At 40.6% G+C, this 23,493-nt stretch overlaps 5 protein-coding genes across 6 annotated transcripts; 2 read left to right on the top strand and 3 right to left on the bottom strand.

Moving 5' to 3' along the window:
* The first annotated feature begins 907 nt into the window (after window positions 1–907).
* LOC133842883 (lachesin) lies at window positions 908–15,481 on the top strand. The gene is made up of 2 exons (XM_062276174.1): window positions 908–1,919; window positions 14,047–15,481. Exons 1-2 carry the CDS (start codon window positions 1,370–1,372, stop codon window positions 14,592–14,594), a joined length of 1,098 nt encoding a protein of 365 aa, XP_062132158.1. The 5' UTR covers window positions 908–1,369; the 3' UTR covers window positions 14,595–15,481.
* On the bottom strand, window positions 14,834–17,912 carry LOC133842879 (augmin complex subunit dgt5). Its single transcript, XM_062276168.1, has 5 exons — window positions 17,739–17,912; window positions 17,404–17,681; window positions 16,126–17,347; window positions 15,875–16,062; window positions 14,834–15,808 (listed from the first exon to the last, which is right to left on the bottom strand). Exons 1-5 carry the CDS (start codon window positions 17,831–17,833, stop codon window positions 15,546–15,548), a joined length of 2,046 nt encoding a protein of 681 aa, XP_062132152.1. The 5' UTR covers window positions 17,834–17,912; the 3' UTR covers window positions 14,834–15,545.
* Window positions 17,913–17,976: 64 nt separating this feature from the next.
* Window positions 17,977–19,057, bottom strand: LOC133842884 (uncharacterized). The gene is made up of 3 exons (XM_062276175.1): window positions 18,661–19,057; window positions 18,481–18,603; window positions 17,977–18,422 (listed from the first exon to the last, which is right to left on the bottom strand). Exons 1-3 carry the CDS (start codon window positions 18,757–18,759, stop codon window positions 18,078–18,080), a joined length of 567 nt encoding a protein of 188 aa, XP_062132159.1. The 5' UTR covers window positions 18,760–19,057; the 3' UTR covers window positions 17,977–18,077.
* Window positions 19,058–19,325: 268 nt separating this feature from the next.
* On the top strand, window positions 19,326–21,591 carry LOC133842880 (CWF19-like protein 1 homolog). 2 transcript variants are annotated; one of them, XM_062276169.1, is made up of 8 exons: window positions 19,327–19,449; window positions 19,519–19,685; window positions 19,752–20,074; window positions 20,133–20,450; window positions 20,503–20,611; window positions 20,673–21,001; window positions 21,065–21,222; window positions 21,286–21,591. In XM_062276169.1, exons 1-8 carry the CDS (start codon window positions 19,430–19,432, stop codon window positions 21,428–21,430), a joined length of 1,569 nt encoding a protein of 522 aa, XP_062132153.1. In that variant the 5' UTR covers window positions 19,327–19,429; the 3' UTR covers window positions 21,431–21,591. The 2 variants fall into 2 exon arrangements, with proteins under 2 accessions (XP_062132154.1, XP_062132153.1); XM_062276170.1 differs by lacking the exons at window positions 21,065–21,222; window positions 21,286–21,591 and having other exon boundaries at window positions 19,326–19,449; window positions 20,673–20,732; window positions 20,804–20,986.
* Window positions 21,455–23,367, bottom strand: LOC133842882 (farnesyl pyrophosphate synthase). The gene is given in 7 exon segments (XM_062276173.1): window positions 21,455–21,761; window positions 21,827–21,860; window positions 21,862–22,054; window positions 22,120–22,481; window positions 22,549–22,760; window positions 22,861–22,955; window positions 23,201–23,367. Coding segments are annotated over 7 exon segments (1,245 nt in total). The 3' UTR covers window positions 21,455–21,579.
* Window positions 23,368–23,493: the final 126 nt, after the last annotated feature.

Here is a 23,493-nt window from a genome sequence, read left to right as displayed (position 1 = left end):
TCATTCAAAATGTTATACAATATAATCGCAATGCATAAAGCACAGAAAGATGAAAAAAGAAATCAACAAAACGGAAACAGACATTTATAGAAATTATACATAATTAACCACTGAATAATGGAGAATATTACAAAAAAGAAAAGTAAATAAAAATACATTTTAAACAACTCTAATAAAATGTTTCCGTTTATTCAAAATGTAACGTATGTTACGTGCATTTCCAGAGCAGCTCAAATCGGTTTTATTGCATTGGTACATATGTTACTAACAAAGCAGTAACATTATGTTAGCTGAAGTGTTGGTACATTTGGTATACTTTTTCCTAAAAATGGTACATTTTTTGTCGGTACATCGAGACGCTTTGTACCGAACAAGAGCTTTCAAAGGAATTACAATTTTGAATTACATTTTAATTTGGAATTTTATTGTTCGATACACTTTTGTTGTACACTATTTAAGTAAATGCGTCAGTTTCTTTTTCAAAGGAAATCAAGATTTCAATGATTTAAATTTTAGCAATTTGGTATATTTATGAATGTTTGGACGGCGCGACATTTTTGCTTTTTCATATTATTTGAATAAGTTTTGATGCCATCCAGATAATTTTTACTCACTATAAGAAATATAGGCTTCGATTAATAAAATTTCCATTAAAATAATATTTTGTCTATGGGCTCTGTATGTCGAAGAATTTAAAATATTCACACTTTTCTGGATACCCCAAGAAAACATTTTAGGGTTAGCCGTTATGATGTAAAGAACTGCGTTTACATGACTATGTTAGCTCAGTATTGCGCCGAGTGCGGTTTGCTGTTAACGCAAATTAATCAGTGTTGGAAATCGCATTATATCGATTAATATTGTTATCGTTAAGCAAGTGTTTGGTTCCGCGCCGACTTTTCAAGTCATTCTTGTTGCAACGTTCAAGCCGTGTAGACGTATTCGGTTTCGTACATCGCGTGTGCTCAACGTATTTTCATTTGATAAACTTGGCTTACACTTACATAGACAGCGACAGTGAGAGAGCGCGCGCGCACACACTGTAGGTGAGAAAACCAGCTTAGAGCGAGCCGACAAGTGTGTCTTCCAAACAGCATCCGCAGCTGTTGTGTGTAACAAAAAGAGTCAAAGCTACCTGTTTATGGTGTGTTGTTTGGCGGATGAGTATAACGTAGAGCGCAACGTCAAATAGCTCAGCTGCAGCTACATCGTACATAGTTAAAAGTTTAATACGCTCAAGCTGAGACGCTGCCGTATCCACAGTCGTTGTGTCTCTCTCTTTGCAATAGCAGCCAAGTAGTAGATTGTAGGGTGTGGTGCAAAAATAATTTCAAATAATAAGCGAACAAATAAATATACAAATACAAATATGAGTCGATTCCACCTCAAAATGTTTGATAACCTCTTACCCGCGCTTTTGCTATTTATAACACTCGTCGCGCAACAAGCACAGGCGCAGAGGACACCGACAATTTCGTACATCACACAGGAGCAGATCAAGGACATTGGTGGTACCGTCGAATTCGATTGCTCCGTCCAGTATGCCAAAGAATACAATGTAATGTTTGTTAAGACTGATACGGACCCCGTCTTTTTGACCATTGGCTCTACGCTTGTGATTAAAGACTCGCGTTTTTCGCTGCGCTACGATCCGAACTCGTCGACCTACAAACTGCAGATTAAGGACATTCAGGAGACGGACGCTGGCACCTACAGTTGTCAGGTGGTCATCTCGACGGTGCACAAGGTGTCTGCCAATGTGAAATTATCAGTGCGTCGTCCCCCCGTCATCGCCGATAACTCGACACAATCGATAGTCGCCAGCGAAGGCACCGAGGTGCAAATGGAATGCTATGCCAGCGGTTACCCAACTCCAACTGTCACATGGCGTCGTGAAAACAATGCTATTCTGCCAACTGGTGAGTCTCCATTACTCTTTCTTACAAATTTCATAACTGCCTACATTATATTTGTACATTTGCGCTACCCTATCTGACCCCCATATAAGTTACAACGGCGGGCGTTTGACCCAGCACTAAATACACATGACAAGTCCATCTTTTGGGCGCGTTCAATGGGGCCAATGGCTCAGTCTTTCTCATTCTCTCTCTCTCTCTCCCGCTCTGTATGTGTGTTTGTGTGAGTGGCCGTGACTCACTGAGGCGTCACCGTTGGCGTTTGTTTATCCGCTAGTTGGTCGTTTACTTTGCGTGTTTTGCATATTTTTACTATTCCCACCTGTTCTTAACAGCCCTTTTGTTCATTTACTTTATGTTTTTCACAATGAAAGCACTGTTGAAAACACAAATTCTTACAAGCTTTGGCGCATTAAGCTTGGATCAGTTTACTAATACTCTCTTTCCTCTCACCTACACCTTGACGCAGACAGCTCAGCCACACACACACACACATTTACACGCACTCACGAGAGAGTTCAAGATCTTGCTGTCACACTCTCTTTTTTTCTCTCTTTGTCCGCTCTGTTTCTTGTGCTCATTTTGAGCGATGCACTTTGTCGGGTTTTACTTTCTTTAGAAAAATACCCATCGACCTGTTGTTTTTATTGCCTTTGTTTAGTTTGCGCGTAGATAGACAATAATAAAATAAAATAATTTGTAGCTAACAGGTACAAAAGGTTCGAAGGTCAGTTCTAATCCTATACAGGTGTGTTGCAGCGTCTTTTCCCAATCTTTTACCTGTTCTCAAGTAGCGTCCGTCTGCGAAGTCATAAACACGGCTTAGCAGCGTTGATGCAGCAGCCATAATTGATTTTAAAGTATCATTGAGAGTTTAACAAGCTTGCAACGTCATTTGCAACAGCGCACAATATTAATTAGTGTGAACTAATCCCCTAAATCCGAAAAGCGAATACTTGGAATATTAATATTCAATTGCCATTCCATTTATTTGCTACGGTGAAAATGTGTTTACAATAGTTTTAAGAACAAGAACTTAGCGTTTGAATTAGGTGGAACAATATTAAGAAGACATTAGTGTCATAGAGCTTTCATTATATTAAATAATAATAATAATAAGGTCAAAATTAGTTTATTTTTTGCTAAGTAGTCAATTTGGCTTGATACAGTGGTTTTTCCCATTCATAACAAAGTAACTGATTCAAATTTTTAAAAATGTGCACTATCTACACTTGGGATAGTTCTATTAAATATTCAGCTATATTTTATATTCAAATCCTTAATATAGACGCAGTTAAGAACATTATATTTTATTGAATTTCTCAATAACAATATTCAACATGGCAGCTAAACGTAAATAAACTTCTCTGAGCTATGATTCACTCTCGTGTCTCCTAGGTTTCAACTTTTAATTTACTTGATTACCGCGCACATTAAAAGATAAGTGGCTGTAGAGGTAAAAGAAAGACACGAAATAGGATTTCTTAATTGTGACTAATGCATCGATTCATAGGACATAACTGATGGCATCTAAAACATAATAAAGGCTTGCCTGGTACACGCCTCGATTCTTTGGCTGACTGTCAACCATTTCAGTTGGTTGATCAACTTGCGCAATCTTTAATTGCTTTGGCCTTGATTTCCCTTAAATGCGCCCAACTTGGGAGTCTATCAATGAGGTTTATGTTCTTGTTTGTGTGGGATTGCTCGCTTTACAGGGCACTCTTAGCACTTGAAACTGAAAGCTACTTAAGGCCCTAGGTTTTATATATAGGTTTTACATAGAAGTTGAGCTTGATGAGGGAGCGGGAGTTTTTGGACACGCTTGAGGGATTTGCTTGAATGCCAAAACTGGCTTAACTTCTGGCTTGCTTGCTTGCTTGCAACACACACGCGCACACAATAAATCAAAGGCAAATCGCCAGAGCCTTTGCCATGTCCATGTGCCAATGTTTGCTTACCTTACGCTTAGGAGGAGGTGGTGGAGGAGAAGCTGGAGCAGCCCTTGCGCGGAGTTTCACACTTTTTTTCGCTCTAATTTAAAGCGCTTGGGCAAACAAAAAACAGCGCCAAGGCTTTGAAATGCGCCAACGAGGCGTTGCAAGGCGACTCGAGTGGGTGGAGGATCAGGAGTTGGGAAGCAGGGGCAGCTGCTGGAGTGGGAGTCATGCACTAGAGATGCTTTTATGCAGAGAATTCGCATTCGAGGCATTCGACAACTTCAGCACGCGCAATTGCTTCCGCAACTTGAAAACGTTCCACGTAACGTTTGATGGTCTCTCTCTCTCTCTCTCTCTCTCTCTCTCTCTCTGGACCAGAGGGGATTGGGCTTGTGCAAGGAGGACAAGGGCACGAAGAGTTGGGTTCGCAGCATCAGCAGCAGCAGCAGCAAATGCAAACAAACCGTGTAAAGGGGCAAGGGGCGTTACTGTGTATCAGACACGGTTACGGCTTGGGTGGGTACAGTGCAACAAAAAACAGAGTAAACAACGCTCAAGCAACAACAGCAACAAGAAGCGGGAACAGCAGGAACAACAAGAACAACAGGAGCACAAAGCCACCGTGTGGCCATGTCGAATGTGTTGAGCCCCTTTTCGTTATAGCGGAACATAATTTTTATTTTGATAGCCCGACAAATACAATACAAAATACAATATACAAAATACAAAATATATATAAATTACAAGCCAAAAAGGTGAAATCCCTTCCCCTCCGCTACCTTACCCTTCGCACCCCTGCCCTGTGTGCTGTTGTAAAATGCAAACAAACAAGCTGCGAGTGAAATAAAAGCCTGTTGGCCAAGGCTCTTCTAAGCAACCCCTACCCTATAGAGGACCTAGAGGATTGGGCTACGCCTTTGCCGGTGGCAGGGAAGGAGGAGAAGCCCCGAGAACATAGGCCGAAGGAACCCCTAATCAGACGCTTCCGTTGAACATTGATGTTGTGTTTTTTAGCAAACTACAAACAAAGGGTGGGCCATTAGTTCTTTACGAGCACACGATCTTTGACTTTGCATAGTGAAAAGAAGAGAGAGAGAGAGAGAGATAGTAGTAAAGAGAGAGAGACAACAAGTTCGTAGTGCAATTTGTGCGTTGCCATGCAAATCAATTAGTTACTCGTGACTCGATTCGAGTTTCATAAAGTCAAAGCGTAAACAGAAAGTATTCGATATGGGCGACACTTGCACCTGGCGATAGCTTCACCTCGTCTTAGCTTCGAGCATGCTTAGCCAAGCACAAATGCATTGACCAATGATTTATTCATGTTTTTTTTGTATATGGTATGAGGCAATAACAATGCGTTTGCCATAATAAAACTCACCTTGGCCCAACTCGGAGCGTCACGTGAGGTATTTTGTTTTTTTTTTTTTTTTGGGTTTATTTTCATTATTTTGAGAACTCTGTCGAAGGGAAAAGTGAGTAAGAGAGGAGAAACAACGGCTGTGTTTGCTAAAAAACAAATAAACCAATTTGCAATATGCTGCGCAAGGCGTTGCAATTGAATTCGGTTGAGTTGAACCCGAAATATTTCAAACGATGCCAGCTGTCGTCATCCAGCGAGGGCAGCTCAAAGATTAAACGAGATATTGATACTACACGCTTCAGAAAACGTTATCTTTTGTTTACAATTAATAGGCACTCGACTCATCCACCCTATTTGGCATTAGTTGGGCAATTTCGCAATATGCCTTTTGTTGTTATGATCTCTCAGTGTCAGACAGGAAGCGTCTGCATGGATAAATAAATGTGAACGCGACTCAAAGATATCCGGCTGCTTAGATCCTAATCGAGCGATAAGATCAGCGGCAATTCGCTTGAATAAACATTTGTTGGCATCGCCAATTGACACTAATTGGACTATTATATGCAGCCAAGCAGCCAGTCGAGTAGGGCATTGATGGGTCTAAAGATCAGATCACTGAGTTTACATATCATGATCACATCTCTCTCTCTCTAGCCACACTCTCTTCTCAGCTCTCCCCTTGCTTCAGAGTCAAGCGCAGCCCCTGCATCGAATTCAAAGCTTCCCCCTTTTGGAAATAAAACGGAGCTACTTAAGCGTAAAAACGTTTATGCAAATTACAAAAACAAACTCAATGAGTGTGATGAGTACGACGAGTTTTCAAGTACTCCAATTTTGTAATGAAATATCAAATGCAATTTGGCGTTGGAGTTCTTGAAAGTTGGCTTAACTAGCTCAAGGGTGCAAAAGCATAATATGCAAATCGCGCAGCACAATTTTATGATGAAATTTACGCTAAAACATTTCGATGCGCAATTGATGCGACACTCGAAATCGCAGCGGGGCGTGGCACAAATTAGTTATTGCCACCGCCCATTCCTCTCATTCAGTCCCACTCACTCGACTGGAATTGAATTTGGTTGTTTGGACCACTCCAAAGCAATCCAAATATTTGCGAGTAATTATGTTTTGCACACACAGAACACACATGGAATATTAAGCAGCGAGGATGAATTTATGTTTTATTATTGCATATGCAAGCAGAATTCCCCGACCCGCTTCCTGCTCCCGTTCCCTTTATCCTGCAGTCAAAGAGGAAATGAATATGGGTAAAACAAAGTTGTGTGAGTGCTTGTAAGTGTCTTTCTCTCTTGTGTTTTATGCATTATGGCGCTTGTTCTAGTTGCAGACTCAAAAGAAACAACAATAAAACAAGAGCCGCAACAACAAAAACAACAAAAACAAAAACTACAACAACGATGACGTACTGAAAAACTTGTTTATAAATGTTGGTTGCTGGGGCAACGACCACATGACAAAGCGGCCAACACAACTGCCTGCCGACTGCGACTTGGGCTTGGACTGGAACTTGGACTCTGACTGACCACGATTCGTTCCCTTCTCTCTCTCTCCTGCTCTCTCCCCCCCCCACTCTTACCCCTTTGACTTTAGCACTCTGTGTCTCTGGCTGCAATCGACTGAAAGTTACTTCTACTCGCACTAACTTGTTAGTTAATTGCACGGCTTTTATTATGGCCCATCCCCATTTCCATCTCCAACTCCAACTCGCAACTCCATTTGTGCCCTCCTCAGGCTATACTATTTGGGTTGTGCGCCACAATATTTCCATAACCAGCACTTAAAGTAAGTCTCAACCATTGCTTAAGTACAAGCTCGTCTTATTCTAGAGTCGAGTAGACTTCAACGGCTAAAATTGTCGATTGGTATGAGAGATAGCTGTCGCGTTGCAAGAACTAAATAAACGGCGGAAAAGGTGGAAGAGAAATCATGTTTTATTGATGCATCAATAATCATAAATTTTATGGTATTAAATGGAAAATATTTCAAAGTTGATAACTATTTTAGATTTTTGTATTTATATAAAAATGAAATCTTTCAATAGAAAGTTTCATAAGGTTAGTAAAAAGTGTCCACAGTTTAGAAAAGGTTTAAACAATTATTTATTTATTAAAGAAATAGAATTTATTTCCGGCTTGGAAAAGTGTTTTCAACTGGCTCAATAAAAGTAGAATGTATACAACTAAACGAATCTACTAAAAAGTTTCTAAAATATAGAAAGTGTTTATTCTAGATTCAACACAACAAATGAATAAACTGATTGACACGAGTTTGTTGTTTTACGGAATATGTTCAAAATTTACCAGCATTTTACCCTAAACAAAAATGATTTATTGATATTACGCTATTGTTTATTTATATCTGCGTATAGTAAGCAAACAAATCTCAATTTCTTTTCATCAGAAAAGTGTGATAAATAACCAAAATATCACAAAATGACCACACATTAGTTTCTTCTGTCCTTTTTTTGGATTGTCGCCATTTTGCAGTTGCTGTCAGGATTTATTTCGTAATTGAAAACGCTCTTTGCAACCATTTTCCCTTTCAGTCGAGTTAAATCTCCGGCTTACATACTCGTATATGGTATTTATATAGGATTCTCACTCTGTATTGTGCAACTCGCTTATCACACTAAATTCACGTATTTCCAGCAATTCCATTATTTATTTAGCACTTTCCACGTCGTATCGTCTTTTTAAGCCTTATCTAGGTTGAAATACGGGCTGCGGTGCCATTTGGTTTTTGTTTTCCAGATATTCGTAATGTTTGTTTAGGCACAACGGACTTGTCAGATTTATCGTGCGACTATTCTCAGTTTTCCCTTTCTTTTCTGGTTGGTTGGGTGTTGTATAATTGCCATTTTAGTAGTGGGTTCTTGAGATTTTAGCTATACATTTGTGGATGATGTTGATGACGTTGATGGTGGTGCAGTCTGGGAATGGAATTCAATTACGACGACATTTTCCGAAAAATGTAAACTCCACAAAAACTCAATTGACTGGGCCTTTTATGCTTGCCTCTTTTGGGGGCGGTTCTCAGTTTTCAGTTGTGAGTTCTGAGTTCTGAGCTCTGAGCTCTGGAGTGTAGTTGAGCTCAATCCAATAAATGGCATGCCAGGCCACATACTTACGGGTAGCTATAATGTGCTCTACTCGAAGAAATCACTTTTCAAAAGTCAACAACAAAGTCTGTCGCTTCGTCGAGCAATAGGGGGGAAAGTATGCAAGCTGAGGGGAGAGAGAAGGAGAGAGAGGAGGTGGAGCGTCTATGTCTTGCATGCCTCCGGAGGGTGTCTCGTTGTGGGTTGCGGTTGTCGCTCTGCTTGGCGCTGCTGTTGAAGGTTGATGCGTTAGCCACCAAAGTGGGTGCATTCACATGTCTCAAGAGCTTGTTATATGCTCGATATGTGTGTGCCAAGCAGAAGCAGCAGCAGCAACAACAACAACAACTGCTGATGCTGCTCTCATAATGTTGATGTTGCTTGATGAGTTTCGGGTGACAAACAGGAAGAAGCGACAAATTTGCACAGCCCTGCAATTTTTACAAGAACAACAGCGAGCGAATGATGAAGTGATGATGAAAATGAAGTGGAAGAGCAGCAATGGAGCAGACGATGGAGCAAAGGCGCAAAGAAAGCAAGACAGCGCGCAGAGTTGCAGAGTTGCCAGGTGTTCTTGCTGACATCTCTGAAGATATCAATGTCAAACGAGAGAAACAACCTCAAGTAACTCGGCTTATAAAACAGCTGCAAAGCTGAAACTTTGCTGTTGAAAAGCTTATGACTTGTATATGAAAAATTCCACAGAACAGACATTTCCTTTTATTAATTGAGGCATTTGCAGACTTAAGTAACCCAGCTATAAACACTGTAATAAAGAGTACACTTTGCTTGATGAGCAACAGACATAAAAGTCAATGCTAACGTTCTAGCTTAATTAAAAAGCTGTAATGAAGCTAAATTCTTTATAAATTACCAATGAATTAAAAAGCTATTTTTAGTGTTTGCTCAAACTAATTGCAATCATAGCGGAAAAATGCTAGATTTATCCACAGAAAACGCTAGTTTTTTCTGCTAAAAAAGAATCGAAATTGAAAACCAAACAAATCATGATCTGGAAACATTGAAAAATGATTCTGGAAAAAAAGTGAAAATTGCATTTGAGGCGGCAAACAAAATGTGCGCACTTTTTAATTGGATTTTCGCAAGCTGCTGCTCAGTCATAGAAAGAGAGGGAAACAAATAGTGAAAGAGACAGACAGACAGACTGAGGGGAGAGAATGCCCTAAAGCTTGAGTGAAACTCGGGGAAACAACATGGAAATGGAATTGAGAATGGGCTGGGTTTGTGACTGGGACTGGGTCTCGGTCTGGGACTGGTTCAGGTTTTGGTTTTGGTTTTGGATTCGGTTCTGGCTACTGGGTCTGCAAGTGTGCAGCAGGCGCAAATAATATGAAACGTCATTAAAAGCACACCCGTTTGCCAGCCTATGATGAAGTTGTTGTTGTTGGCAATAACGATGATGACGACGCTTTGATTATGATGAGTCACACGTGGTTGTTGCCGTTGCCGTTGCTGTCGCTGTCGTGCTGCATTAGCATTCATAATTTCCACATGACAACGCTTAAAGTCAGTTCAGAAGTTCATAGAACCGTTGCAAACCAAAACAAACCCGAACCGTTGACATTTGAAGAGTCGCCGCCGCGTTGCATGCAACTTGTGCACGGTAACTTCGTTTGGCAAACGCCAAAAACGAAAAAGAAAACAACTCAAAGCAGACACCGGCAAGAAAAAGAAAAGAAATTCGCAGGAAATTGAAAGGGAAAAAACAAATATGGCCTCAGGCGACAAGGAAGCGATAGCAATGCCAATTCCCCGTGGGGAAAGGGAATGCAGACGCACTGCGCTTATTTATTTAGCTTTCCTTTCCATTTTCGTTTTTTGGCACACGTCTCTTCCCCACTTTCAACTGCGATGTTTCCGATGAGGGCTGTCCGTCCGTCCGTCCGTCCGTTTCGAAAATCGCCCCGGCGTAGAGCTGTGATTGGTGCAGATGGATTTTTGATATTTTTGCATGCCATTTAATTTCCATGCGGCACGTTAAACGGTGGTTGTTTTACGGCCGTAACTGACGAGCCGGCTGCCAAAATGGCGGCATCAACAACTCACACGTTAGTTTCTCAAAAAAACAAAAAAAAAGAAACATATTAGGAGTTAGAGGTACAGCAGCAACCCTTCAGTTTCCCAGCAACTTGTCACAAATTTTCCAAGCCAGCGCGCACACCGAAATTAAACACAAATAAACGTTGCCGATAAACAAAAAAAAAATGTATAAAAAATGAAATGTTTAAGTGCCAGAGGTGAAGAGTGGGAAGAGCTGGAGGGGGGAGAGTTGACTCTCTAAGCATAGAGCAGCGTTTGCTGGCTTGTAAAATATGGCTCAAACACTCAACAGCTTTTGGACATTTTTGACGGGTCGCTGAAAGTCATTCAAGCGTCTGAAGAAGCAGCAGCAGCATCAGCGATGTTGCAGCTGAGCTGAACCCAGTGAACCTGCCACACATTCCCCTACCACCTGCTCCCCCTCTCTCCCTCTGTCTCTCCCTCTACACTTTGAATGCATTTCCTCTGAGTCGGCATTTTGAGCAAGCAGCCAGGGATGCACAAAGAGGCCTTGTTACATTTCGCATCCTTTGCCTAAACTACCTGGAAAACGAAGCTACCTGAATGTGCTGAGGAGGAGGCAACGCAACGCAACGACGCAGCTTCGTCAAAAGGTTTCTTTGCCCATTTCTGCTTTTACTTGTGCTGCATCATCTTCTCACCTTGCCCTTGCACCTTGCACAATTTTCCTTTCTACCGCTCTGTCTTTAACTGACAATTTATCTCTGTTTCTCTCCAACTCCAACTCTATTCCCGTTCTCGATCTCGTTCTCGTTCTGGCTGTGTTTGCCCAAAGGGACGGCATTGTTGTTGTTGCTCTTGTGTTGCTAGACTGGTTGCTAGCTTCCTTGGCCTGGCTTAAACAAATGCACGGCACTGTTGGATTTTTCATTACCAACACCAGGTCCGCTCCTCCTCCTCCTCCTCCAGCCACTCTTTGCGTGTGTTTTTCTTTCATTAGTTGGCATCGGTTGGCAACGCAGCAAGCAGATTTTCCCGCACGTCATCCTGCCGTAGCAAAGTGTTTTTAATTCTCTCATTAGTAACTGAAATTACAGCGCAGCATTTAGACACCGAGATGCAGCACCGTCAGCGTCAGAGACTGAGACTGAGACAGAGACAGAGATGGAGTCAGTGTGCTGCATTTCCGGCATCATCTCTCTCTCTCGCTCTCTTCTCATTCGGTGTCTCTTTCTGATGCGGGCACTCAGCATTTTCTCATTAATTTGATGGTGTCAGTTCTTGTTCTCAATTTGTCATTTTAAAAGCGTGTTATTATCCCAGTCAAATAAGAGTTTGTGAGCCGTTGAAATACCTATCAAATTAAAGACTTCACTTGCTTGATATATGAGAACTGCAGTCATTAAGGGATCCTCGATTTTAACAACCCTTCGACGAGAACTACAACTGCAACATTTGCTAATGAGTTTCAAGTCAAAACAAAATAACATTCATCCATCAACTATTGAGTACATTTTCCCTCCAACAACTTGCCTCTTCGAATTTCATTTGCGTAGTAAATATTCAGTTGGAGCCTCACACACACAAAATTCTTGAGACATAATTCATGCATTGACTTTAATTATAAACATGCCAAAGAAATGAGTGTGTGGAGGCGGCAGAGAGAGAGACAGAGTCAGAGGCAATAAAAATCGAGAAAATACCAAGTGAAGACTGTCTCTGCATGTTTAATAAGCAATTAAATGTTTCTCTCTTTTATCTTTTGTTTTTGTCTGTTTCGCCAGTCTTCTGTGCCACGCCCCAATTAACACAACTAACGGCTACAATTTAGCCCGATCTGACCTCTATAAGTGTGCGTATATCTAACCATCTGAACAACGTAGCTAACACTCAGTTTTGGCTGTACTTACTTCTTACTCTGTTGTAATATATTCCTTTGTATTTACGTGTAGCTCGTTGTGCCTTTGCCGCTGACTTTGATCTTCTACACAGCGAGAAATAAAATAATTGATTTTTAAATTAACTGAAAAAATCAACTGAATATTTGTTCAGTTTAGATTATTATAAATTGAGTTGCGTAATTCTAATTTTTTATTAGTATTCTTCAATCTGAATATATCAAGTCAAGCGAATATGACTTAAACAATATTTTGTCGAATTTCGAAATTATCAAACCCCTAAAAATTCTAAATGAAGTCAATTAAAATAGATGATTTTTGTATACATATTCTTAGTTCTTTGATATTTTTTTAAATTACCAAAATGAATGAATGCTAACTGATAGAAATTTATTTTAGAGCTTTAACATTCTCGGAATCTGAGTTTGAATTTTAAATTTTGAAAATTGTTTTGGCTCTTTCGTGATTTTTGTCTCTCTGCATATTCCACTTATTTACCTGTCACGCTGCTGCACTTAACCCGCTTCTGGTGACACGATCCACAGCAACGGGCCAAAGAGATTCACATTTCTGGGCAATTAAGCAAAGCCTGCATTAGATGTACCACGAGTGAGAGTACTCTAATGGCATGTGTTTGCTCTGTGCTCAGTGTGGCTCATATTCCAAAATGAATTTGTTGCGCTGCCCGCATGCTCGTTGCAGAGCAAGGCATCATCATCATCATCATCTAAAGTATTTCAATTGAAGCCCAAAAATGTTGAGCAAAGCAATTTCATTGTATCATATGTTATGTCTCGCTTGCTCTTAACCCATTCGGATGGTTGCTCTGACTCGTCTGTCAATTCAAAATTTAATCAAATGCGTTACTTCGATTCCCAGGCGCAATTAATTTGAAATGTTTCAAATGAATGAACATGTGTGTGCCTGTCCTCTTCCTCCCTCTCCACCCACTTTACCCGCATATTGCATATGCACATTTTGCATAAAGTCTTTACACAAACATGAAGCATATATTTCTGGTCAACGCACTGAGCTCTCTCTCTCTCTCGCTCGCTCGTCGTAGTTTCTGTCAATTGTTTAAGCCTGAATTGTTTTGGCAAATGTTTGAAGAGTCCCAGTCAGAAGGCAGCAGCAGCAGCAGCGTCGGTGCGATAAGGCCATGAGGAATCCAAGGCAAACGAGTTGCTGCAGATACATGCTACATATAAATTAAAGGGAAAGACGACAGCGAGGATGGTTGGGGTACACAGGTAACGGGGGTGCACTGCACTCGTTTGCAGTCATTGCAACTTACTGCGGCAACTTCCGGTTATGAACTCGAGTCAACTGAGCACCTTTTGCACTCGTTTCCCATTTGTTCCCACTTCGCATTCGCATTCCCATTCACGTTTACGCTTCAGTTGCTTGATGCAATACCCAAAACACCCCGCGCCCACACCCCCGTTGCAGCTGTTCCCCTGTGGACGGTGGAGAGGAGCAGACTTTCAAAATTAGTTGCAAAAACGTAGCTGGCTGCTTCACTAAATGGTTTGCTTGTTAGAGGTCATTAACGTGGCCATTGTTACAGCCACTCCACGAGACAATTAAAAGGTCACCCAGTCGTCGGTCGACAGCGGATGCGCCCAGCGCCGCCTCATTAAAACTGTGATTTCACTGCGCAAACACAAAAGGCGCAACGCTTGACTCTATTGATACCCAACCGAAAAAAGAACATAAAAACCGACACTGACACACTTGAACACCGTTTGCACATTATTAATGGACATTTTTCCTCATTTTCCGATTACAGATAGCGCCACCTATGTGGGCAACATACTGCGCATCAAGTCACTGAAGAAGGAGGATCGCGGCACCTACTATTGTGTGGCCGACAATGGTGTCAGCAAGGGCGATCGTCGTAACATCAACGTTGAGGTGGAATTTGCCCCCGTTATCACCGTGCCACGTCCACGTCTGGGCCAAGCGTTGCAGTATGACATGGATCTGGAGTGCCACATTGAGGCGTATCCCCCGCCAGCGATTGTGTGGACCAAGGATGACATTCAGCTGGCCAACAATCAGCATTACACCATCTCACATTTCGCCACTGCCGATGAATACACCGATTCGACGTTGCGTGTGATCACCATCGAGAAGCGTCAGTATGGCGACTATGTGTGCAAGGCCACAAATCGCTTTGGCGATGCCGAGGCGCGTGTCAATCTCTTCGAGACGATTGTGCCCGTTTGCCCGCCGGCCTGTGGTCAGGCGTACTATGGCGGTGCTGAGCACATTGCTGCCTCGGCCTCCTCGTTTGCTCTGCTTGGCATTTTGCTTGCCCTGCTCTTTGCCAGATAAGCCAATTAATGTAGCCAACCCACCAGCAACACAACCAGACTACGATGCTCCACGCTCCTCCATATCTAATCCAAAAGCAAACCCATCAATCAGCTCTCGATTATATACAAAACATATACATATTTATAGCGTATATAGAATCACATTACAAGTAATAGACATCACTCAAAACTGTAGACGAAACGTGTCGCAATCGTAACATATAACTGGAAACTCTTTTTTTCTTTATTTGACAGCTCTTATATTAAGTTCTTGTTCTACTTATTGTTTTCCATATGTCAATGCTACAAAACGTCCAACCTTATATGTTAAGTTAAGTATGATAAGTTCAACGAATGGAATCGTCTCCTCTTATAAACTAATCTGATAGCACATAAATCGAACCAAATCTTTAAATCGAATCTCCCCCAAACTCACATTCCAATTGGTGTCCCGTCCGTAATATATGTTCTTTTTTTATAATCTGTATATTTTTAAATAATTTGATAAGACAATGACTATATTCTCGAGTACATTATGTAATACAAAACAAAATCAAGCCAAGTTCAACACAAGTAACGCTATCTAAGATCATTCCGCTTTACATGATAATTAACTGAGAATATTTTATTTTTTTATTAAATAAATAATAAAGTATTTTCTTGCTGCAATGTAATTAAGTTGAAATAAATCTGTCAATTAATTACTGCATTTACAATTCGAGACAAAGATACACATATACGAACGAACGATGAATCCAACAACAAAATCGTTAGCTCTTAAGCAATATTCGAATTATTTACTTTTGAATAACAATTAAAAACCCATTTTTTTTGTGGGTGTACATAATATAATTAAATGATTCGACTTTGTAATAAAAAAAGAAAATACATGTGAAAATCCAATAATTTATTCTTTTTATTTAAACAATTTTAGAGTTGCAGTTTTACTGCCAATGGGATTATTTATCAACTATTTCTTTATAGAACCGCCTGAAGTGGCAATGCGATAATACAAGTTAAATTCTGATTCATAGTCCGCAAAACAGGCGCCATTGAATGTCCTCTTCGGCGGCACATATTTGTGCAAAGGATTGTCCATAGCGAACTGATAAATACGATTGACTTTTTGCAATTGAAGTTGCCCTTTCACACCCAACGCCTTAATGTTGTCGAGTAACTGGACAATTTCATCGTGCTGTCTGCGTGCCTTCAGCTTCATATTGTGCGGATCAACTGTGGAGAAGAGACGACGGAAATGACACGGAAGGGCCAACGACATAGTCTCGAGTATGAGCTTACCAATTAATGGCTTCAAATTCAATTTCAAGTCAGACGAAAGTGCGGCAATTGCCGACGCCCACAAAATGCGTTTGTTAACTTCCTGCAGGGCGCCATAGGGTGTTAACAGATGGCCCGGTGCCAGTTGCACGGTGGAGGCCAGCTCCTGGGATTCCACGACAAGCGGATTGGCCGAAATCAAAAATGAACTAAGGGCAGGAAGAAATATTTTAGATACGAGCTATATACAATCATCTAGTTGGCAAACTCACCATGCGCTTGGAATGCAGCTCAACTTTTCCAATGGTATTTCAGCAAATGTGTTCAACTCGATGAGATGACAAGGTAACGACGAACCGGAGCCGAAGGCCATGACAGCAGTTGAGTTGAATGCACCAGGCATCAGAGTTGTATTGTCTAAACTCCGACGAAGTGTAGAATTCGATACACTGGTATTCGCATCAATATCCAGTTTAGTGCTGGACAAGACATTGTCATTTGCTAGACAGAAGCTGCTCTCCATGCCCATTAGTGACATGTTACCCTTCAACTTTGAGCTGAGGAACTGCGACTTGGTATTGTGACTCATGTCATTCAGCATGTTTTTCATTATATTCTTGTTGTAAAGGATCTTCTCTTTGATCTGCGACATCTGCTCCATATCGTGATGAATGCGATTAATGGCTATATTACTTTCACGATACATTTCCCTAATTGAGCCGAGCAACATTTCATGGTTTTCCAATTGCTTGGCGCCCGACACGATATCCATTCGCAGTTTTTCAATCTGCTCAGTGAGGAATTCGTTTTGCGCCTGATAGAAATTACGCATATTGAATTGGAGTATAAAATCGGATATGATGTCTTCGCTGCCTTCGTCGTCCTCGTCACTGGTGATCCCATTGAAGTTGTTTACCTTCTTCTGCAGTTCATCCACAAATATGCCATAGACCTGAGCAAAGCGCTCCTCTAGCTGGCCCACTTCGTTCCGAGCGTTCACATACTTTGCCGCCATACCAAATAAATCTGCTTTGGTCTTCAGCATTTTAACATCAAAGTTGTCCAACTTTGGCTTGGACAAATCTTGATTAGCAATACTTTTCTTATTCATATTCATCACGTGCTCCAGCTGCTTATCCATCATCTTCATGATGACATTGAAGATCAGTACATTTGGTGTGTCGCCAAATATCACACGCATTTGTGACCACAACTGCGTCTTGGCTTCCACAAGTTGATGTGCGTTATTGCCATGGGTATTGCAAATGTTGTAAAAATTGCCAAGTTCTTTAAGCGCATTTTCTACAGCTTTGGACGCCAGTCTTTCGCTGGCATTTTTGGTGCTAAGCTTGACCGGCATTGTGGCTATGATTTGCTGCTTGATTTGTTGTTCTTGCTCAAACTTTTTATTCAAATCCTCTAGTTTCAATTCAAGTATATCGTGACGGGATTGGAGCACATCATTCTTGTGACTTACGATGGTTATTTGAATATCTACGATAATGCATAGAATTGTATTTCAATATAATTCTGTTAATTATTTAACTTACTCTTATTTTTGATGATGGCAGCAACATTATCACATTCCTTCTTCTCCTCCGTCATCTTCTCTTTAGCCTTCTCCTTCTTCTTAAGGAGATCTTTCATTCTAAGATGTGTTTGCATCTCCCGCGGCAGAAAGCTGCGCTCACAGACTGGAACCACTTTTCCCTTTAGTTGAACCATTTTTGCAATAAGCAAATTTTCTCTCACTGTTCGTACATCCTCCTGTGCACGGATCCGTGCCTGGAGCTGCATAAATAGTTGCTTATTGGGCGATTTAAAGACGCTGCAAAAGAAAAATTGGGAATGAATGTAAAATTCGAGTGTTGTTAATGAAACTTACTATTTAAGGGCATCATCGCTTGGAATGGCACTTGGTGGACATCCTATGCTTGTGGCCCAGGTGCGAAATGCTTTTACTTGTTCTTCAAATGGCATATTTTATGTAAAAATCTTAAAATATTTTAAATGTTGCAATGGAGACCAAATGCCGCAATTTACAAAACACTCACAATAACCAAATGTGGGTGTGACCAGAAGCAACATTTCTGAAATATACCATAATACTCAAGCCTCGATAATATTGATTTCGATAAATTTCCATATTTTAGTTTATTATGTACACACCGAAAACGGTTATTGAAATTTAAAATCATATCTAAGCTAACAAACAAAATTCAAATTATGCACCCAAGCCACATTGAGTGACAAAAGTCTTAGCTAGTGCACAATCCGCACTCTGTGTCCAACGATCAGTGGGACAATTCTTGAAGTACTCCATATATGCGCATCCTAAGACAATGGCAGCGAATGGACTGCACTTGGGTTGCTGCGGACTCATTTGCTGAATTGCTGTCAATCTACGCTGCGATTGCGGCTCGCACTTGGCATATGCAGCAGTCAAGGCCTCTACAAAGGCGGAATCATTGGAAAATTTCATTGTTAAGTCATTTCGTATGTGTGCCAAGTTTAGTTGTTTCGGTGCCTGTTGGTACTTTGAAGTAGTTAAGATGCATTCCGCTAAACACTGCGTAAAAGAGATTTTCGGTAATTTCAATTCATATAGATTAAATCTATCTATTTACTGTTGCTGCATCCATAGAGGGTGGTCCATTGTTTTGCTGTCCATTATTAGCTCCCATAATTTGAAGTGCACAGTTCTCTGCAATTTGGTCTCGACCTCCATCTCGGCAACATGTAGCAGGGTCCTACATTTTGAGAATTATCCGTTACAGGAGCTCCAATTACACTTTTTATTCACTTACCACTAGTTTAGGAGGTCTTTGGCAATCAATAGTCTGGCCAAACACAAATGAATTAAGTGTCAACAGTATAAAAGTTCCAATAATATGAATAGCCGACATCGCTAAATATTGTATGCTTTCGTTGATGGTTGAAGTAAACTGATAATAGAGTTAAAATGAACTCTCGTTTTTATATGCCTCATTCGAGATCAGAGTCAATAGAACATGTACAATCTAAAGACAACTAAGGTACTTAGTGGCGTCAACCACGCAGAACAAATAACTTAGCCCAGGTTCATTGTTGCAATCCGATAGCATTTGGGCCAATGTCATAACTAATACCATATTTGTCGTTCGTTGACGTTAGAAAAAGGTTAAAGCTTCACTGTCCACTTGGTTACGTAAGTATTTTCATTTCTAAATGGAATTTGTCACTCGCTCAATTAAACAGTAATTTGTGTTCTGACTAAGAGGAAATACAATTACGCTGGGCAATACCCCTGTCATTTTTTCAAGGTGCAAAAACGAAAATAATGCTCGGATAATGCACTCTTTAAGCCAACACACGTTTATGATTATTATAATTCGATAATTCAAAAAGGGTCAAGCGTTAACGACCAATTATTACTTGATACTCGTTCTAACAGCCAACTTTTACTCGATACTTGGGCTAAATTAAAAAAAAAACCATAACGGCTCAAATACTGCATCTGCCTTGGCCACACTGATTTATTCGTTCGAACAGCTGACGGTTACTCGTTACTAGAAGAATTGTTTTAAACGTTTTGTGATGGACGCAAGCACAAAAATGTAAGAAATAATGTAAACAAATAGTTAATCTAATAAAAAATAACATAATTTCATGAAATTTAAATGCAGATTAGTTGTGGGCGATGTACGCGGTCGTTTCAAGCAACTGTTTAGCAGAGTGGAGCAGGTAAACAAAAAAGCCGGCCCCTTTGAGATTTTGTGTTGTGTCGGCGACTTTTTTGGCGCGGATAAACAAAATGAGGAGCTGATAGCATACAAAAATGGATTCAAACACAGTAACTACTATTTTACGCTCATATTGATGAAATGCATCTGTAGTACACATATTTTTGTTTATATAGTTACTGTGCCCACTTATATACTTGGTGCAAATAAGGAGGAGGACAACAATTACTTTGAGGACTTGACGGACGGAGAGATCTGCACGAATTTAACGTACCTGGGCAAGCGTGGGGTCTATACGTTGAGTAGCGGTGTCAAAATAGCATACCTAAGCGGAGTGGAAGCTGCGACAAGTGCCGCTGGCGACCATGAGTTCTCTAAAGCCGATGTGCAAGCTGTACGCAATTCCTGTCTCGTCTCGAAAAGCTGTGCAACGGATTACAGAGGTGTTGATGTGTTGCTGACCTCACAATGGCCTTACGGCTTGCAGGAGAAGCAAAATGTAAGCTTGTCATTTTGTAGTACTATAGTACATATCTTAAATTGACGAATTTTTAAAGGCGAATGCTTCCAAGCTGATTTCATTCTTGTCGCGCGAGATAAAGCCACGCTATCACTTCTGTGGTATTAATGGCACCTTCTACGAATGTGCGCCGTTTCGTGTGCCCAAGGATGAGACTACGCAGTTTGAGTTGTGTACGCGTTTCATCTCCCTGGCGGATGTAGGTAATGCAGAGAAGGCCAAATACATTTATGCGCTCAGTCTAAAGCCCGTGGATAAGACACGTTTACTGGATTTGGTGCAGAAGACAACAGACGAAATACCTTGTCCTTATATTGATTTGGATATGTCAGGGGTCGTGAAGAAAAACGAAACGGTAAGCTGACAAACCTTTCGTAGTAATTGTTAATAAACTGACTTTTTTACAGTCGGAAAGTCAACAATACTTCTTTGACATGGATTCGAGTGGAAATCGCAAGCGACGCGGCGAGGCTGGACAACGTGACAAACGTCCCCGAATAATGCAAATTGATCAGGGTTAGTCCTGCGCTTATGCTTGCAATGATTTGTTAGTCTAATAGTGATTTATCTTTGACAGATAATTGTTGGTTCTGTTTGTCGTCGATCAAGGTGGAAAAACATCTCATCATAACAGTAGGTGAGCGATTTTATATTGCTCTGGCCAAGGGGCCAATTAATAGCCATCACGTTCTAATACTTTCCACGAAGCATATTCCTTGTTCGGCGCAACTCAGCCCTGAAGATTGGGAAGAGCTGGAAAAGTTTAAGGGCGCCTTGAGGCAGCTATTTAAGAGTCTGGGGCAAGTTGTCTGCTTCACGGAACGACATTACAAGACATCCCATTTGATTATAGACGTGTTGGCTTTTGAAGAGGGTTACGCCTGGAAAATCAAGCACAGTTTTGAAGTGAGTAATTTATTTATTTTTGTTAATAATCTTAAGCTCATGCTAATTGTTTATTATTTCTAGGATAAAGCGGAAGAGTTCAATTTGGAATTTGAAACGTTGCCAGCTTTGGATTCACCTAAAATGCTGCCAGAAATGGGTCCCTACTTTGTCGCTGAACTTCCCGACGATAGCACATTAATAACGCGACAGATGAAACATTTTCCATTGCACTTTGCGAGGTAAATTGAGTATTACAATAGATTCTGGATAATTTGTACATAATTTATAATTGTGTATTTCAGGGACGTTTTCTGCTCTGAGAACTTGCTGAACTGCGATGAAAAAGTGAATTGGAAAGAGTGTCTGTTAGAGAAGGAGGAGGAAACAGCTTATGTGGAAGAATTTCGAAAGAGCTTTGCACCTTTTGATTTTACAGATGACGATTGATTAAAAGAGAACAAGCGCAAATGCTTCAGTAAAAAATGTCCTTTATACTTCATTTACAGACCAATAAACATGCACACAATCCGGTTAAGTACTAAACTACCATAATAATATTAATAATGTTTCGTAAGTCACAATTTTATGCGCTAAGTTTACGCATCTCGTTGATATATTTTGTTGAGAATTTGCAGGAAAGTTATATGTGGCACACCGCGAGATGTTTGTTGTATGTGTGTCTTGATCATGTTGTAACTTTCCTCCTCGAAGGTGGCATAAGTAGAGGGCAAGCTAAGCTCCTTGTACAGCTCCTTAACTCGGTCTACCTTAGCAGGATCTGTAAAAAACCAATTCAGAGATAACTAATGGGCTTAACAACTACAGAATTTAATCTCAGCATACCGCTTTTGCCGTAGCAGTCAATCATAATTTGTTTTTTGCTCAGCATTGGCCCGCTGCATGGCCACAACAGCGAGCCAGGAACACTTGTTGTCCTGTATGTCGGTGCCCACTTTGCCGGTGATCTCTGGGTTGCCAAAACAATCAAGGAAATCATCTTGCACTTGGAAAAAGTGGCCCATCTCCAGAACTATGCTTTTCGTTTGTCTAAATGCTTCGGGATCGGTGTAGCTATAAATCAGAATTGCTTTGTTATAGACTCACATTAGGAACGTGATATATTTTGAAATGCTTACCCGGCTAAATGCATAGCAATGGCAAAGGGTAGATAGAATGTATAGTATGCTGTTTTGTTGTCAACAATCGCTTTATAGTTCTCCATGGTAAAGTCTGCGACACTTTTGTACGAGTTGAGTAAGTCGAGAGATTGTCCACAGGTGGTAATAAATGATATCTCATGGAATAGTTCTAAAAGGGGTACATAGCATTCCAAATGACTAAAGTGTTGCTTTAGCAACAGGTAGATAGCATTCTCTATCATGAGGGCATCATTAATGGCTGTCAGGCCAACATTCTCCACCTTATGCCAGCATGTCTGACCCCTGCGAGTCGTGCTGTTGTCCATCACATCGTCGGACATAATAAAGAAACTTTGAAGCTATAATAAAAAAGAGAACTGTAGGATCATACATAAAAAGGTGTTAATAAGAGTTACTGTATTTTACCATTTCAACACACCAACCCAGATACTGGGCCAGCTTGATATTCTCGGGGGTCAAGTCCTGTGGTTGCACGAGATTCTTATAGGTGAGCACTGTCAATATGCCACGATTCTTCTTGCCCCGCGGCACATTGTATTGCAAGGCCTTGGCAAACCATTTAGCAGCATCATTGCAATTGTACGCCTTTGTCGCATTTGTAAGGTCGCGCACTACGTCTATTGTTAAATGGCAACGACAAATACATTCAACGGGAGTTTATTATTATCATGCTAATTATAAAGCAACAACAAAAATATAAAATAATTTGAACCTCACCAGGAAATACGGCCATAAAATCTCGGCTTTCATCTTTTGACACCGTGACTCTGGCTGCGATGGGAACAGAATGATTTTGAAGCGTCGATAATGCTCTACAATGAAACAAATGATGCAAAACAATAGCATGTATTCTATTTTTAGCAAACTCTTCGCTTAGAAATTGTTGGTGTTGTTTTTATTGTTGTTGTTGCTGCTGCTGTAACAGCTGTTCTGGCCTACGTGACCGCACACTTTCTCTCTTAACGCCCCGCCCTCTCTTCATACACAATATCGAATCGAGTTGATAGCATACTAATGTAAACAAAGCATCGAAAGAATTTTTTAGAACTGGATTTACCTGGTTGTCTTTTTCAATTTCTGCTCGTTAACAATTTCTGTTGGCAATCCTCCAATGGTATCGACAGACTTTACTTCATCACTAGTTGAGATCATTCGGCGGATTGCAATGTTCGAAGCATTGAAAAGCCGCTGTTGCGGTAAAAACTTTTGCGCTAACTTGAACATTTTGTTTGTAAGCCAAATAACAGTTGTAACTGTTTATTTGAAAAGTTTTCAAATATTACAGCACGTTTTTAACAATTTTCTTATGAGTATCTGACAGTTTTCTTCGTTTTTAATCAATTTTATCCA

Source organism: Drosophila sulfurigaster, chromosome 3, assembly GCF_023558435.1.
Source record: "Drosophila sulfurigaster albostrigata strain 15112-1811.04 chromosome 3, ASM2355843v2, whole genome shotgun sequence".
In the NCBI taxonomy this organism is placed as follows: Eukaryota; Metazoa; Arthropoda; class Insecta; order Diptera; family Drosophilidae; genus Drosophila; species Drosophila sulfurigaster.
Note: the sequence above shows the minus strand (reverse complement) of the source record. Positions and strands in the feature narration are given on the sequence as shown.

Bases quoted from the DNA above. Each gene is read 5' to 3' on its own strand.
- LOC133842879 (XM_062276168.1), bottom strand. From the start codon at position 17,833: ATGCCATTTGAAGAACAAGTAAAAGCATTTCGCACCTGGGCCACAAGC. The intron at 17,682-17,738 runs GTAAGTTTCATT...TTTCTTTTGCAG, and splicing joins AGCGATGATGCCCTTAAATA to CGTCTTTAAATCGCCCAATA. The intron at 17,348-17,403 runs GTAAGTTAAATA...GCATTATCGTAG, and splicing joins TGCCATCATCAAAAATAAGA to ATATTCAAATAACCATCGTA.
- LOC133842883 (XM_062276174.1), top strand. From the start codon at position 1,370: ATGAGTCGATTCCACCTCAAAATGTTTGATAACCTCTTACCCGCGCTT. The intron at 1,920-14,046 runs GTGAGTCTCCAT...TTCCGATTACAG, and splicing joins CAATGCTATTCTGCCAACTG to ATAGCGCCACCTATGTGGGC.
- LOC133842880 (XM_062276169.1), top strand. From the start codon at position 19,430: ATGGACGCAAGCACAAAAAT. The intron at 19,686-19,751 runs GTAACTACTATT...TTGTTTATATAG, and splicing joins CAAAAATGGATTCAAACACA to TTACTGTGCCCACTTATATA. The intron at 20,451-20,502 runs GTAAGCTGACAA...ACTTTTTTACAG, and splicing joins TCGTGAAGAAAAACGAAACG to TCGGAAAGTCAACAATACTT.
- LOC133842884 (XM_062276175.1), bottom strand. From the start codon at position 18,759: ATGTCGGCTATTCATATTATTGGAACTTTTATACTGTTGACACTTAAT. The intron at 18,604-18,660 runs GTAAGTGAATAA...CTCAAAATGTAG, and splicing joins AAAGACCTCCTAAACTAGTG to GACCCTGCTACATGTTGCCG. The intron at 18,423-18,480 runs GTAAATAGATAG...TCTTTTACGCAG, and splicing joins CCTCTATGGATGCAGCAACA to TGTTTAGCGGAATGCATCTT.